Raw genomic sequence first — 14046 nt, 5'->3', positions numbered from 1 at the left:
AAAGCAGCTCAGGACAAGAGGTCCGTAACCTACAATGGTAGAAACATTAGAATGGCAACAGACCTATCCACAGAGACCTGGCAGGCCAGAAAGGACTGGCATGATATATTCAGAGCACTAAATGAGAAAGATATGCAGCCAAGAAGACAATATCCAGCTAGACTGTCACCGAAAATAGAAGGAGAGATAAAAAAAACTTCCAGGACAAACAAAAACTAAAAGAATTTGCGAACACCAAACCAACCCTACAAGAAATACTGAAAGGGATCCTCTAAGTAAAGAGAGAGCCTAAAAGTAACATAGACCAGAAGGAACAGAGACAATATACAGTAACAGTCACCTTACAGGCAATACAATGGCACTGAATTCGTATCTTTCAATAGTTACCCTGAGTGTAAATGGGCTAAATAAATGCCCCGAACCAAAAGACAAAGCGTATCAGATTGGAAAAAAAGCAAGACCCATCGATATGCTGTCTGCAAGAGACTCATTTAAGACCCAAAGACACCTCCAGATTGAAAGTGAGGGGGTGGAAAACCATTTACCATGCTAATGGACATCAAAAGAAAGCTGGGGTGGCAATCCTTGTATCAGACAAATTAGATTTTAAAACAAAGACTGTAATAAGAGACGAGGACACTGTATCATACTTAAAGGGTCTATCCAACAAGAAGATCTAATAATTTTAAATATCTATGGCCCTAACATGGGAGCAGCCAATTATATAAGCCAATTAATAACAAAAGCAAAGAAACACATCGACAACAATACAGTAATAGTAGGGGACTTTAACATCCCCCCCCTCACTGAAACGGACAAATCATCTAAGCAAAAGATCAACAAGGAAATAAAGCCTTTAAATGACACACTGGACCAGATGGACTTCACAGATATATTCAGAACATTCCATCCCAAAGCAACAGAATACACATTCTTCTCTAGTGCCCATGGAACATTCTCCAGAATAGATCACATCCTGGGTCACAAATCAGGTCTCAACCGGTACCAAAAGATTCGGATCATTCCCTGCATATTTTCAGACCACAATGCTTTGAAACTAGAACTCAATCACGAGAGGAAAGTCAGAAAGAACTCAAATACATGGAGGCTAAAGAGCATCCTACTAAAGAATGAATGGGTCAACCAGGAAATTAAACAAGAATTAAAAAAATTCATGGAAACCAATGAAAACGAAAACACAACTGTTCAAACTCGTTGGGATGCAGCAAAGGCGATCCTAAAAGGAAAGTATATGGCAATACAAGCCTTTCTCAAGAAACAAGAAAGGTCTCAAATACACAACCTAACCCTACACCTAAAGGAGCCGGAGAAAGACCACCAAATAAAGCCTAAACCCAGCAGGAGAAGAGAAATAATAAAGATCAGAGCAGAAATCAATGAAATAGAAACCCAAAGAACAGTAGAACAGATCAACGAAACTAGGAGCTGGTTCTTTGAAAGAATTCACAAGATTGATAAACCCCTGGCCAGACTTATCAAAAAGAAAAGAGAAATGACCCAAATCAACAAAATCATGAATGAAAGAGGAGAGATCACAACCAACACCAAAGAAATACAAACAATTCTAAGAACATATTATGAGCAACTCTATGCCAGCAAATTAGATAACCTGGAAGAAATGGATGCATTCCTAGAGATGTATCAACCACCAAAACTGAACCAGGAAGAAAAAGAAAACCTGAACAGACTCATAACCACTAAGGAAACTGAAGCAGTAATCAAAAATCTCCCAACAAACAAGGGGAAACACTGAGAGCTTTCCCCCTAAGGTCAGGAACATGGCAGGGATGTCCACTATCACCACTGCTATTCAACATAGTACTAGAAGTCCTAGCCACAGCAATCAGACAACAAAAAGAAATAAAAGGCATCCGAATCGGAAAAGAAGAAGTTAAACTCTCACTCTTTGCAGATGATATGATACTTTATATGGAAAACCCAAAAGACTCCACACCCAAACTGCCAGAACTCATACAGGAATTCAGTAAAGTGGAAGGATATAAAATCAATGCACAGAAATCAGTTGTGTTTCTATACACCAACAAGACAGAAGAAAGAGAAATTAAGGACTCAATCCCATTTACAATTGCACCCAAAACCATAAGATACCTAGGACTAAATCTAACCAAAGAGGCAAAGAATGTGTACTCAGAAAACTATAGAATACTCGTGAAAGAAATTGAGGAAGACACAAAGAAATGGAAAAACGTTCCATGCTCATGGATTGGAAGAACAAATATTGTGAAGATGTCAATGCTACCTAGAGCAATCCACACAATTTAATGCAATCTCTATCAAAATACCATCAACTTTTTCGAAGAAATGGAACAAATAATCCTAAAATTTGTATGGAACAAGAAAAGACCCCGAATAGCCAGAGGGAATGTTCAAAAAGAAAAGCAAAGCTGGCGGCATCACAATTCCGGACTTCCAGCTCTATTACAAAGCTGTAATCATCAAGACAGTATGGTACTGGCACAAAAACAGACACATAGATCAAAAGAACAGAATAGAGAGCTCAGAAATGGACCCTCAACTCTATGGTCAACTAATCTTCGACAAAGCGGGAAAGAATGTCCAATGGCAAAAAGACAGTCCCTTCAACAAATGGTGTTGGGAAAATTGGACAGCCACATGCAGAAGAATGAAACTGGGCCATTTCCTTACACCACACACAAAAATAAACTCAAAATGGACGAAAGACCTAAATGTGAGACAGGAGTCCATCAAAATCCTAGAGAACACAGGCAGCAACTTCTTTGATCTCAGCCGCAGCAACTTCTTCCTAGAAACATCGCCAAAGGCAAGAGAAGCAAGGGCAAAAATGAACTATTGGGACTAAATAAAAAGCTTTTGCACAGCAAAGGAAACAGTCAACAAAACCAAAAGGCAACCGACAGAATGGGAGAAGATATTTGCAAATGACGTTATCAGATAGAGGGCTAGTATCCAAAATCTATAAAGAACTTATCATACTCAACACCCAAAGAACAAATAATCCAATCAAGAAATGGGCAGAAGACATGAACAGACATTTTTCCAAAGAAGACATCCAAATGGCCAACAGACACATGAAAAAGTGCTCAACATCGCTCGGCATCAGGAAATCCAAATCAAAACCTCAATGAGATACCACCTCACACCAGTCAGAATGGCTAAAATTAACAAGTCAGGAAATGACAGATGTTGGCAAGAATACGGAGAAAGGGGAACCCTCCTACACTGTTGGTGGGAATGCAAGCTGTTGCGGCCACTCTGGAAAACAGTATGGAGGTTCCTCAAAAAGTTGAAAATAGAGCCACCATACAACCCAGCAATTGCACTACTGGGTATTTACCCCAAAGATACAAAAGTAGTGATCTGAAGGGGTACGTGCACCCCGATGTTTATAGCAGCAATATCCACAGTAGCCAAACTATGGAAAGAGCCAAGATGTGCATCAACAAATGAATGGATAAAGACGATGTGGTATATATATACAATGGAATATTATGCAGCCATCAAAAAATGAAATCTTGCCATTTGCAATGACGTGCATGGAACTAGAGGGTATTATGCTAAGTGAAATAAGTCAATCAGAGAAAGATATGTATCATGATCTCACTGATATGAGGAATTCTTAATCTCAGGAAACAAACTGAGGGTTGCTGGAGTGGTGGGGGCTGGGAGGGATGGGGTGGCTGGATGATAGACATTGGGGAGGGTATGTGCTATGGTGAGCGCTGTGAATTGTGCAAGACTGACAAATCACAGACCTGTACCTCTGAAACGAATAATACATTATATGTTTAAAAAAAAAAGAAGATAGTAGGAAGGGAAAAATGAAGGGGGGGAAATCGGAGGGGGAGACAAACCATGAGAGACTGTGGACTCTGAGAAACAAACTGAGGGTCTAGAGGGGTGGGGGGATGGGTTAGCCTGGTGATGGGTATTAAAAAGGGCACGTACTGAATGGAGCACTGGGTGTTATATGCAAACAATGAATCATGAACACTACATCAAATAAACAGATAGATAGAGAGACAGGTTATAAAATACAGTTTCCGAGACATGGTAAGGACTCAATAAATGAACTCAATAAAAATAAAAAAGATTTACATTCAATAACATAACGATAACAAAGTTGAGATGGCGTAACAGTTCACTAAAATCCTCTCCACCTAGATTCTTTTTAGGAGAACAGTGCTTAAGAGATTTACTCGTTGGTCTCCTCTTTTAAGGAAAAAGAAGGGAATGGGGGCGGGGGCAGCAGCATGAAACTGAGAAGAAAATATTTCTTGAGGATTTAACAGGTGCTAGGTACTTTACAGGTTTAATTCTTTTAAACTTTAGGATTTACTTTCTCACAAGATTATCATTTTTTTTAAACAGATAAGGAAGCTGAGGCTAAAAACAAAACAATAAAAAAACACTGCATAATTCATCTGAAGTCACAGAGCTAGCAAGTGGCAGAGAGGTCTGAGAACTTTTGTTTCACTCTAAATTCTGTATTCTTTCTAGTTCACCATGCCAGCACTGAAATACAGATCTTATATGTAACAAGTACTAATGAAGTTTTACCCTTAGTAAAACTTAGTAAACAGTTTTCTCCCCTAAATTATAGAATTAAAAAAAAAATACTCCACAATTCCACTGATTGTTGGTTTTAAGTTAACAGTTTTAAAACTAGACTAGGACCTTCCTGAACTTCCAGGACTAACCTCTTTCATTAGTTTATGACACTGAAGTCTAGAGAGATTAAGTGCCATCCTAAAAGTCACACAGCTTCTTAATAGCTGAACTGGAGCCAGAACCAAGCCCCTCAGAGCTTTCAATTATCCCTCAGAGCTACAGCCTTACCTAAGGGCTTCTCTCCTTTTCTAATTTGAAAAGTAATTCTTAATATCAAAACTAAAATTAAAAATATTCTTGACCTTTAACAAGTTCAAACTATAAGGGTCTGAACTAAAAGGCAGAACCTAAGAATAACTGATAATCATGTAAATTTTTAAAGCCCTCTGTCAAAGTGAACTATAAATCTTCTACTGTAACTCAACATGTATTTTCTCAAGAAACTTCTACCATTAACCAGCCAATTTTGTCACATTTGCTCAGAATCATCAATATAAAAATACTACAGATACCCTGGCTAAAGTAGATCCCAGTATTTCTGTTTTCAAAGATTAATGCGAAGTAAAAATTAAATTCAAAGGAAAACAAATTTACTACCAGCCAGAAGCCAAAGCTTTTTTATTCTATAAGCATGTATGTACCAAGAGATGGTAGAAAATGGCCTTTATTTACAGTGAGAAGTAACTGTATTCATTCATGAAACAATCACTGAAACAGGGCATTGGAGTACCAATTATTCATTAGCAGAGGGGTGTTCATTTGCCTCTGCTGTAAAACACAGCCCCTCAATTCTTCCAGCATGCCTCCCATGGAGAGGTGTGTCCATGCCCACTCGCCTGGAATCTGGGCTCTGTAACTGCCTGCCCAACACAACACAGCAAAAGTGACACTGTGCCAATTTCCAGGCCCAGGACTTAAGAAACCGGCAGTTTCCATTTCCTATATGTTGGGACACTCACTCTTAGAGGAAACTACAGTCACCACAACTTGCCAGTCATATGAGTGAGCCGTCTTCAAAGTCCCCAACCCTTGGGTGAATCACATCAGCCCATGCTGAGTGCAGCTGAGATAAAATGCCTCACCAAGCCCTGCCCCAACTGCAGCTTTGTGAGCAAAATAAAAGACTTTATAAAAAAGACTATGTTTTGGGGTGGCATAATAATAATAAATGAAACACTAGCATTTTCAAATGTATCTAAAGCCACAGAAGGAAATTAACTGATGAGAATTTGTTTTGTTGGAGTGAGGGGGACGTACAGGAAAATGTATAACTAGAGATGAGAAATCAATTCTTCATAGCTGTTCTTCCAATTTAATTAATATTAACCTTTCTATGCCTGAATTTCTCCACCTGTAACATGGAAGTAATGACTACTACACTTTAGAGTTATGAGAAATAAATGTTAGTATTTGTAAAGTATCTAAAACAGGTCCCAGTACATAGTAAGCAGTGAGTGTATTTTTTAAATCTTTTTGATGACCATCCACATAGCAGTAATAAACTAGAGTGTCCCTTGTTGTTACAGAGCCCAAACCAATGAGGCCAGTGGTCACTGTCTGAATGCCTTACTCTAAGCACAATGCCTGATAACTGCTCAATAAATACGTGATCAGCTCAGTTTTATACAATTTACAAAAGCTCTGGGGTGCTCAGGTGGCTCAGTCAGTTAAGTGTCCAACTCTTGATCTCAGCTCAGGTATTGATCTTGGGGTCATGAGTTCAAGCCCTGCGTTGGGCTCCATGCTGGGAGTAGAGCCTACTTTAAAAAAAAAAAAAAGCTTAATAGCTTTACAGTTTACTTGGAAAAGAAAGGCGTATCTGCTTTTGAATGAAAATCAAACTATATAATGACAAGAGAAAGATTACTTTTTTGAAAAATAAAGTACAAATTAATTGAAGGTTTAAGAGAAAAAAAATTCATCTTTTTCCTGACTTTATGTATTTACGTGGAGAGGCCTTTATGTGGAGACTCTTCACAGGGTGTGACCTTGTAAAATATCATGAATCTATGGAAAGCTCACACGGATCAGAAGAGAGATTTCTCTCACCAGATCTGGACGACTATATTCTCTTTGAATATTCTCTTTGCATATGCCCAATAAAATTGATTTCCAAATTAATGACAAATATAAAAACATATTCAAAGAGTAAATAAGCTTTTCTACCAAATGGTAGCATTTCTCTAAAAAATTTTAACAGGAAAGACTTCAAAATGCTGTGTTCTATTTTACAGTGAAAGCAAAGACAATGTCAACTTCAGAGATAATACTTAAGTGCTGGTCCCAAGATTCTGGTCTCTATTCTGATTCTAGAATCTGTTGGGAACATAATAATGAAACAAATATTACCTTAATCTATCATATTATTTGAAAACTTGGCCTTTTTAAAATAAACTGGCCCAATGTTTAACAATTCATTCTCTTCATTTTCTTAATTTAAACTCAAAAATGAAAAAGAGTTTATGGTCAAGCTTAGAACAATTCTTCCGTAAATACTGGTAAGAGTTCACTGTGGTAGAAACTAATCATGACTATGAGAAAAGCAAAAAATACATACTATAAATCCAAGTATGTGCCAAATTCTAAAAAATGACTTCAATGATATACCGCATAAAACATGAACTTTTAAAAGATGCTGAGACATTAGCTTGCAGGGACTTTCCTAAACTCCACTTAGAGAGGTATACTCTTTTAGGAAAGGTAGGCTAAGACACCACCTACTGTGAGGGGGCAGGGGGCCCAAGAACAGGGGGGAGAGAAAAACTAACTGAACTTGGTGCTTTGATCTGCTTACTTACCAATCTACGTTGCCAAGTTAAATCTTTTATAAATCCCAATTCATAGAAGAAAAAACCAGGACCAGAGGCTGAGAAGCTCGCCTAAGATATAGTTAATAAATAACTAGACTAGACTAGGCTAGAGAAGGGATTTCACACCAAAGAGTAAAAATCAGAGACAATTCTGTGCTACCATTTCAAAGATACAACATAGTGCTCCTTCTAGAATTACCAGTAACAAAGCTAGGGTGAACCGCTTAATAGTATTTCCCCCATTGTCGGGGAGAAAAAAGGTAAGTATCAGGCCAGATATAAAGGCATTGTCCAATGACCTGGCTAAGCTGCTCTCAGCTCTCTAGGGGACTTTAAGTCACATTTTCAATTCCTCCAGGTCTCTCTCTATAGAACTGGACTTGCAACACCTCTTGCTATACGAATCAGATGTCAACACTGGCTGTATATGCCAAAACTCTCTGATCAAAAATCAAAAAGATCATTGCTAGTGTTATCTCATCCCTGAAGGTTGAATTACTTACGCATTAGGCTGTAAATGTGCTTTTCTGCAACATGTTCCGTAAACAGCTTTATAAGGTCATCTTTTAGGTCTCTGTTAAGCTTGGTTTCGATGTAAAACTTATTCTGAAAAAGAAAATAGTTTTTTAGTGCCTCAATTAGGGGGAAATGATTTGTCTAATGAGCTGAAGCACCAAAAAATAATTTTAGGGAACAATTAATAAAGGTATCGATTAAAACATAAAAACCCAACATCAAAAAACAAAAGCCCTGCTACTATTAGTTGTCTTTCTGGCATGGGGTTAAAGCACATAAAGACAAAATGTTATGAACCATACACCTCCCAAAGAACACAGGAAGACATTAACTAAACAGAGAGGTAGAGACAAATGGACCACACTGTGTGACAGGCACATAATATTCCTTTTAAAAATACTCTATCACCATCAAAAGGCAACAACAGGAAACACTAATAAAAGGTACCCCGTTTATCAATGATCTAGGCTGAAAGCAGGCAGTGGACATGCACTGGTTGACTCCCCAACATACAATCCACTTCACTGATTACTCTAAGTTACTCAGCTTATGGCATTCTTAGGAGTGGTCTTTGGTTCAAAGGCTGACATGTGACCCCACATAGAGCAATCAGATTGAGAGAAGCCTAGGCTTCAGTGCAAAGTATCTTATAACTCATCTTATGACCATGAGAACAAGATGAAACAGATGCTGTAGTACATCAAGGAGATAAGAACGAACCTGAGTCCCTGTAACACTATTGAATCATGGGATTCAATCAACCCTAGAGACTGCCATATTTGCTTATTAGTTTTATTACAAGAGATTAATACTTTTCCTTATTTACTGAAGTCACTTTGAATCAGGTGTTCTGTTTTTCTGTAGCCAAAAGCATCATGATTAGAATGAGTGGCAAGTCAAACAAGACTGAATTTGTTCATGTTTAAATGTTAACTCAATGTATAGGTGTGGAAAATAAAAACAGGAATGTTAACAAGTTGCTCACTGATTCTCTTAATTCTTAAACAGAAGATTATGAAAATTATAAAAATAACATGCACATGGTAACAAAACCATGCAATAAAAACCAGTCTCCCAAAGCAGACCCTCCGTTGCATTCTCAAAGGCCCCATTCGAATGGGAAAACATTCGTATGTTCTTTCTAAAATGCTCCTTGCATATATATGGATATATATATCTGGATATGCTTTTTTATCCCCAATAAAAAAAAAACACTTGCTATGAAGAAATATCATATACTGTGTTGCATTTTGCTTTTTCACCTAATGTATCTGGAGATTTCTCTCTAAACGTACAGACATGTCATTACCTTTGACTACTTGTTTTTCTACTGTAAATATCTCCCCACAAATTAACAGTCCTCTGCTGATAATACAGATTCCTCTCAATGTTCTGTTTTGTATTTTTTTTCAGTGAAGTATATTTTATAAAGAAGAAATCATTTTGAAGATCAGTACTCCACATATAGCAATCTTTATGCTACAGAATGTAGGATGATCAACCCAAACATCCCATTGTCTAATCTAATAAACAAAGAAGAATTGGGATAATGGTTGCTAACGGCCCCTGCCTTCAATAGGAATACTAACATTAAGATTCCATGATTTTATATATTTAGGAGAGAGAAGGGGCTAATCAACAAAATCCAGAGACTACAAATTATACTCATGGTGTAATTCTCCAAAATGAAAGAGATCACATCACCATAATGGAAGAAAATTTTATTATTCTACTTTCTCTATGGCATGACTTACTTGGCATTTATCATATGTCATGTTTTTAGATAGATGGCTTAACTCTCTACTTTCTGAAGACAAGAAATCTTTCTTATATATCTTTATTTTCCAAGCACAGTATCTTCTGTATGGCAAAAATAAAATAAATGCTGAGTACTGATTATTAATGCCTAATTGTCTATTCAGCAGTGTTATTTATGGAATTTTTAAACAGTAAAAGGGTAAACAATTCTACGTCAACACAATCAAACATTACTAAAATAGATTAACTTCCATTTCTAACATAATACATAGCAAAAGATAAACAGAACATGCTTAACTGCATCTATCTGTACTTAGACCAATAAACAGAGATATTTGGAAAGGGAAAACAGCTCTTACTTACCATATATATGAAAAGAGGCACAATGCTCTGCAATGCTCCCATATACTGTCCAAGAGCTATATTAAATCTTTCAATATAGAGATCTGGAGGGCTGGCCTGTGAGAAAGAACATTAAATGTGATCGTTCTTGGAAACCAGTTAAAGACTTTTCATCCACCACAATCTAAAATGCAAACAGACTTAGAAGTCCAAGTCAAAATTCATTCTTTCAAAGACTTTTTTTATTTGAGAGAGAGAGAGAGAACACGCGACGGCAGGGAGGGTGGGGGGGGGTGGAGAAGCAGACTGCCCACTGAGCAGGAAGCCCAAGGCAGGGTCTGATCCCAGGACCCGGAGATCATGACCTGAGCTGAAGGCAGAACTTAACCGACTGAGCCACCCAAGCACCGCCCAAGTCAAAATTCATATTGAAATTTACAATAAAGAAAAGGAGAAGACATATCCTGAAGGTTAGTTAAGACTTCTATCTTTGTTCCAAAATCTGCTATGCAAAACGGAGGTTTGGTTTAGCTGTCTTTAAAAACTGTGTAATTTTACCATGTTAGCTAAAAAGGCTTGCTCAGTTAATGAGTAAAAAGTTGCATTCACAAGTTGTGTTTCTTAAGATAAATGAGTTTAAAAACTGTCACTCAACTATGTGGACATTTCCTATAGGAACCAAACTATATTTGAGCCTAGAATAAGAAGAAAGAGAGAAAAAATTCAGGGAAATGGTACAGGTTTAACATACTATTAGAATGGTTGCTGAATTTTTATAATTACCTTCGGCACAGTAATATTCTGACTTCTCTACCAACTTGGCTGTAAACCACTTCTATAGCTAACCAATTAGCTACAAAGCAGAGACTTAAATGGTCCATATACATCTACAGCTCTGGAGAGTAATACATGCCTGGCTTTTAACTCACTGTTACCAAAATACCAAGTCATAAAGCCAGCAAAAGAAATACTTTCAATTTTACTGCATGTTATGGGCTAAATTATGTGTCCCCCTTCCCAAATTCCTATGTTGAAGCCCAAACCAGTGTGGCCGTATGTGGGGTAAGGAAGCAATTAGGCTAAATAAGGTCAGTAAGAGTGGAGTGGAGCCCTGATCCTTTAGGATTAGTGCCCTAGGACACCAGGCAGCTCGCTCTCCCTTCCCCCTCTTCCTGTCTCTTGCCCTCTATCCTATCTCACCCCCCAGCACACTTGGAGGAAAGGCCACGTGAGCATTCAGCAAGCCCGCAGCTATCTACAAGCCAGGAAGAGAATTCTCATCAGAAACCAAATCAGCCTTAATCTTAGACTCCCCAGCCTCAAGAACAGGGAGAAGTACATTTCTGTTGTTTAATCCACCCAAAGTCTGTAGCATTTTGTTATGGCAGCCCCAGCGGACTAAGGCACTATGCTTTACGAAAGTATATCCATCCACTGTTTAATTTTATTCTCTAAAGCTAAATTAATTAGGTACCATTTTAATACTGAAGAAACGCACAAATGGGCAAGTCACTTGTCTAAAATTAGAGTGTTAAAAGAGGATACATCCAGGTCTCCCAGGTAAGAATTCATTCCAGGGCCAGAGAGTTGGGGAGAGGGGATGGCACAAATCGTCATGCAAACAAAAGTGACTCGAACCACTGGCAGTCTCACTACTGGACAACCATACCCTGGTACAGAAAGTCTTGCTTTCAAACGAGGAAAATAGCAAAATGCCACACTGAAAGATTCCAAAATATTAAACAATGAAATTAAAAAACTACTTCAGGTAAGATGTTTTAGAAATGTCCAAATGTTCCAATATTTTTTCTTTTTTTTTTTTTAAGATTTTATTTATTTGACAGAGAGAGACACAGTGAGAAAGGGAACACAAGCTTGGAGAGTGAGAGAGGGAGAAGCAGGCTTCCTGCTGAGCAGGGAGCCCAATGCAGGGCTCGAACCCAGGACCCTGGGATCATGACCTGAGCCGAAGGCAGACGCTTAACGACTGAGCCACCCAGGCACCCCTCCAATACTATTTTTAAAATAAGATTTCATTTCTATTTTTTTCAGGTCTACTTAGATATTAGAACATGTGTAGTGAACTGTCCTTACTTCTAGTTCATCTTCCATGATTGCATATTTAGAGATTTGGCACACACTAGGTCCTTACATTTATTTCTCTTAGTCTTCCTAATTACCTGCAATCTGAATGTTACTGCCATTTACATATGAGGTCACTAGGGTTCGGAGTCACTTTATCTACAGTCCCACACTAAGCCCAAGAACGAAGAATCAAACCTTAGTCAATCTGAGTCCTTCCATCGATTTACACTACATCCCTCTTTTAGCATGCTGTACCTTAGAAAACTTTAGGGCACACGGTCTCTCTGCTTTCACATCCTAGTCTTCTCACACACAGCCCAGCACAGTACTCCCACGGCACGACTAACTCTTCAGTGTGCTGCTTCAGACCTCCTCGAATCTTTTCTTCCTGAATGCCTTTATCACTACCCTGGCTAACTTCTATTCACTCTTCAAGATTTGTGTCACTTCCTCAAAACTGTTGGAAACAGGGGCGCCTGGGTGGCTCAGTTGGTTAAGCGACTGCCTTCGGCTCAGGTCATGATCCCAGGGTCCTGGGATCAAGCCCCACTTTGGGCTCCTTGCTCAGCAGGGAGTCTGCTTCTCCCTCTCCCTCTGCTGCTCCCCCTGCTTGTGCTCTCTCTCTCTCTCTGTGTTAATAAATAAAATCTTAAAAAAAAAAAAAAAAAAAGAAACCTGTCGGAGACATTCTGCCCTCATATAGAGCACCATTCCACTTCTTCACTTTTCCCACTAGGTGGCCTCTGCCACTAAACTTCAAGCCCCTGGAGGGAAAGACCTGTGTCTTATCTTCATACCTCCATAGCTCACCACAAAACCTGGAAGACAGCATGCAGAGATAAACAAGGACAGTGTTGCCTAAAACTAAATTTGCTTAAATCTAAATCTAACCTAGCCTTGTTTCCATCTAAACTGCTTTCTTACTATCTAACAAGGTTGTATTTAGGCAATTCATTTAGCCCTCTGAATTTCAATTTCCATAACTATAAAATAGGAAAAATACTAATTGCGCTACTTCCAAGATGTGCCAACAATCAAAGAAAATAATATGTGTGTGCTTTGAAAAATGTCAGACGTTATAAATGCACATGCAACTACTGAGTACTGATGGTAAATAAACTCTTATGAATTAACTATTTGTCTAATACTTCAGAAAAACCTATTAATATTATTAAAGGCATTCTCTGTTAACTAAAGAAATTGGGGAAAATGGTTCTACATTATGGGCAAACTTTTAACTATAATGGGCAGAATCACATGTAATACCTCTTTCTAAACTGCTGCAAAGAACTCTGGAAATGATATTTCAGCATTCAAAGAAATAAATTTTAGAAGTATTATATGAGAAAAAAAATCCGAAGTTTTTGCATTAAAATAATTTTCCCTTTTCATAAAAAGACACTTTATCTATTCAAAAGTTAAAAGTATGAACATTGATCAAAAGGCACACTTAATAGCAGAGAGAATAAATAAAATTGAATTCCTTAGTTATTCTTTTCAAGAATTTCCAAAGCCTCAAAAGTTATGAGTATTAAAAAGCACTTTTTGTACTAAATCAAATGTCAGAACATTTATTTAGCTTTTTAGTTCCACATTTCATGCTGCACTTATTAAACCTTTTAAATGACAGGACTATAAATTATAAGTCTTCTAAAATAAATCCAATCTCTTTACAAGGAACCAGAAATAACTGCCATTAAAAAAAAAAATAACAAATTGTTCCTCCTTAAAACTTAAGTTCAGTATACTTTGGGCCCCACTGGGGGAACTGCTACCTGTTTGATTTACATTATTTCAATATGAATGTATTTGGCTTGGACATTAAATGAAATTTTTTACCCTAAAACAAGCAAGTTAGAAAGAAAAGAAAAGAAAAGAAAAGAAAAGAAAAGAAAAGAAAAGA

General features: G+C 37.7%; 1 protein-coding gene across 2 annotated transcripts in view; it reads right to left on the bottom strand.

The window, feature by feature from the left end:
- The window catches only part of CACUL1 (CDK2 associated cullin domain 1), an 82319-nt gene that overhangs the window by 18847 nt on the left and 49426 nt on the right, over positions 1–14046 (bottom strand). For both annotated transcript variants that reach the window (XM_073904126.1, XM_025880540.2), the window contains exons 4-5: positions 10080–10175; positions 7946–8048 (exon numbers count right to left, since the gene is read on the bottom strand). In XM_073904126.1, the coding sequence (XP_073760227.1) occupies positions 7946–8048; positions 10080–10175 (199 nt within the window). The remainder of the gene's footprint in view (positions 1–7945; positions 8049–10079; positions 10176–14046) is intronic.

The sequence above is a fragment of the Callorhinus ursinus genome, unplaced genomic scaffold (genome assembly GCF_003265705.2).
Source record: "Callorhinus ursinus isolate GAN/ISIS: 27379988/994484 unplaced genomic scaffold, GSC_fseal_2.0 scaffold20, whole genome shotgun sequence".
NCBI lineage: Eukaryota > Metazoa > Chordata > Mammalia > Carnivora > Otariidae > Callorhinus > Callorhinus ursinus.
This window is presented reverse-complemented; position numbering and strand designations above follow the sequence as displayed.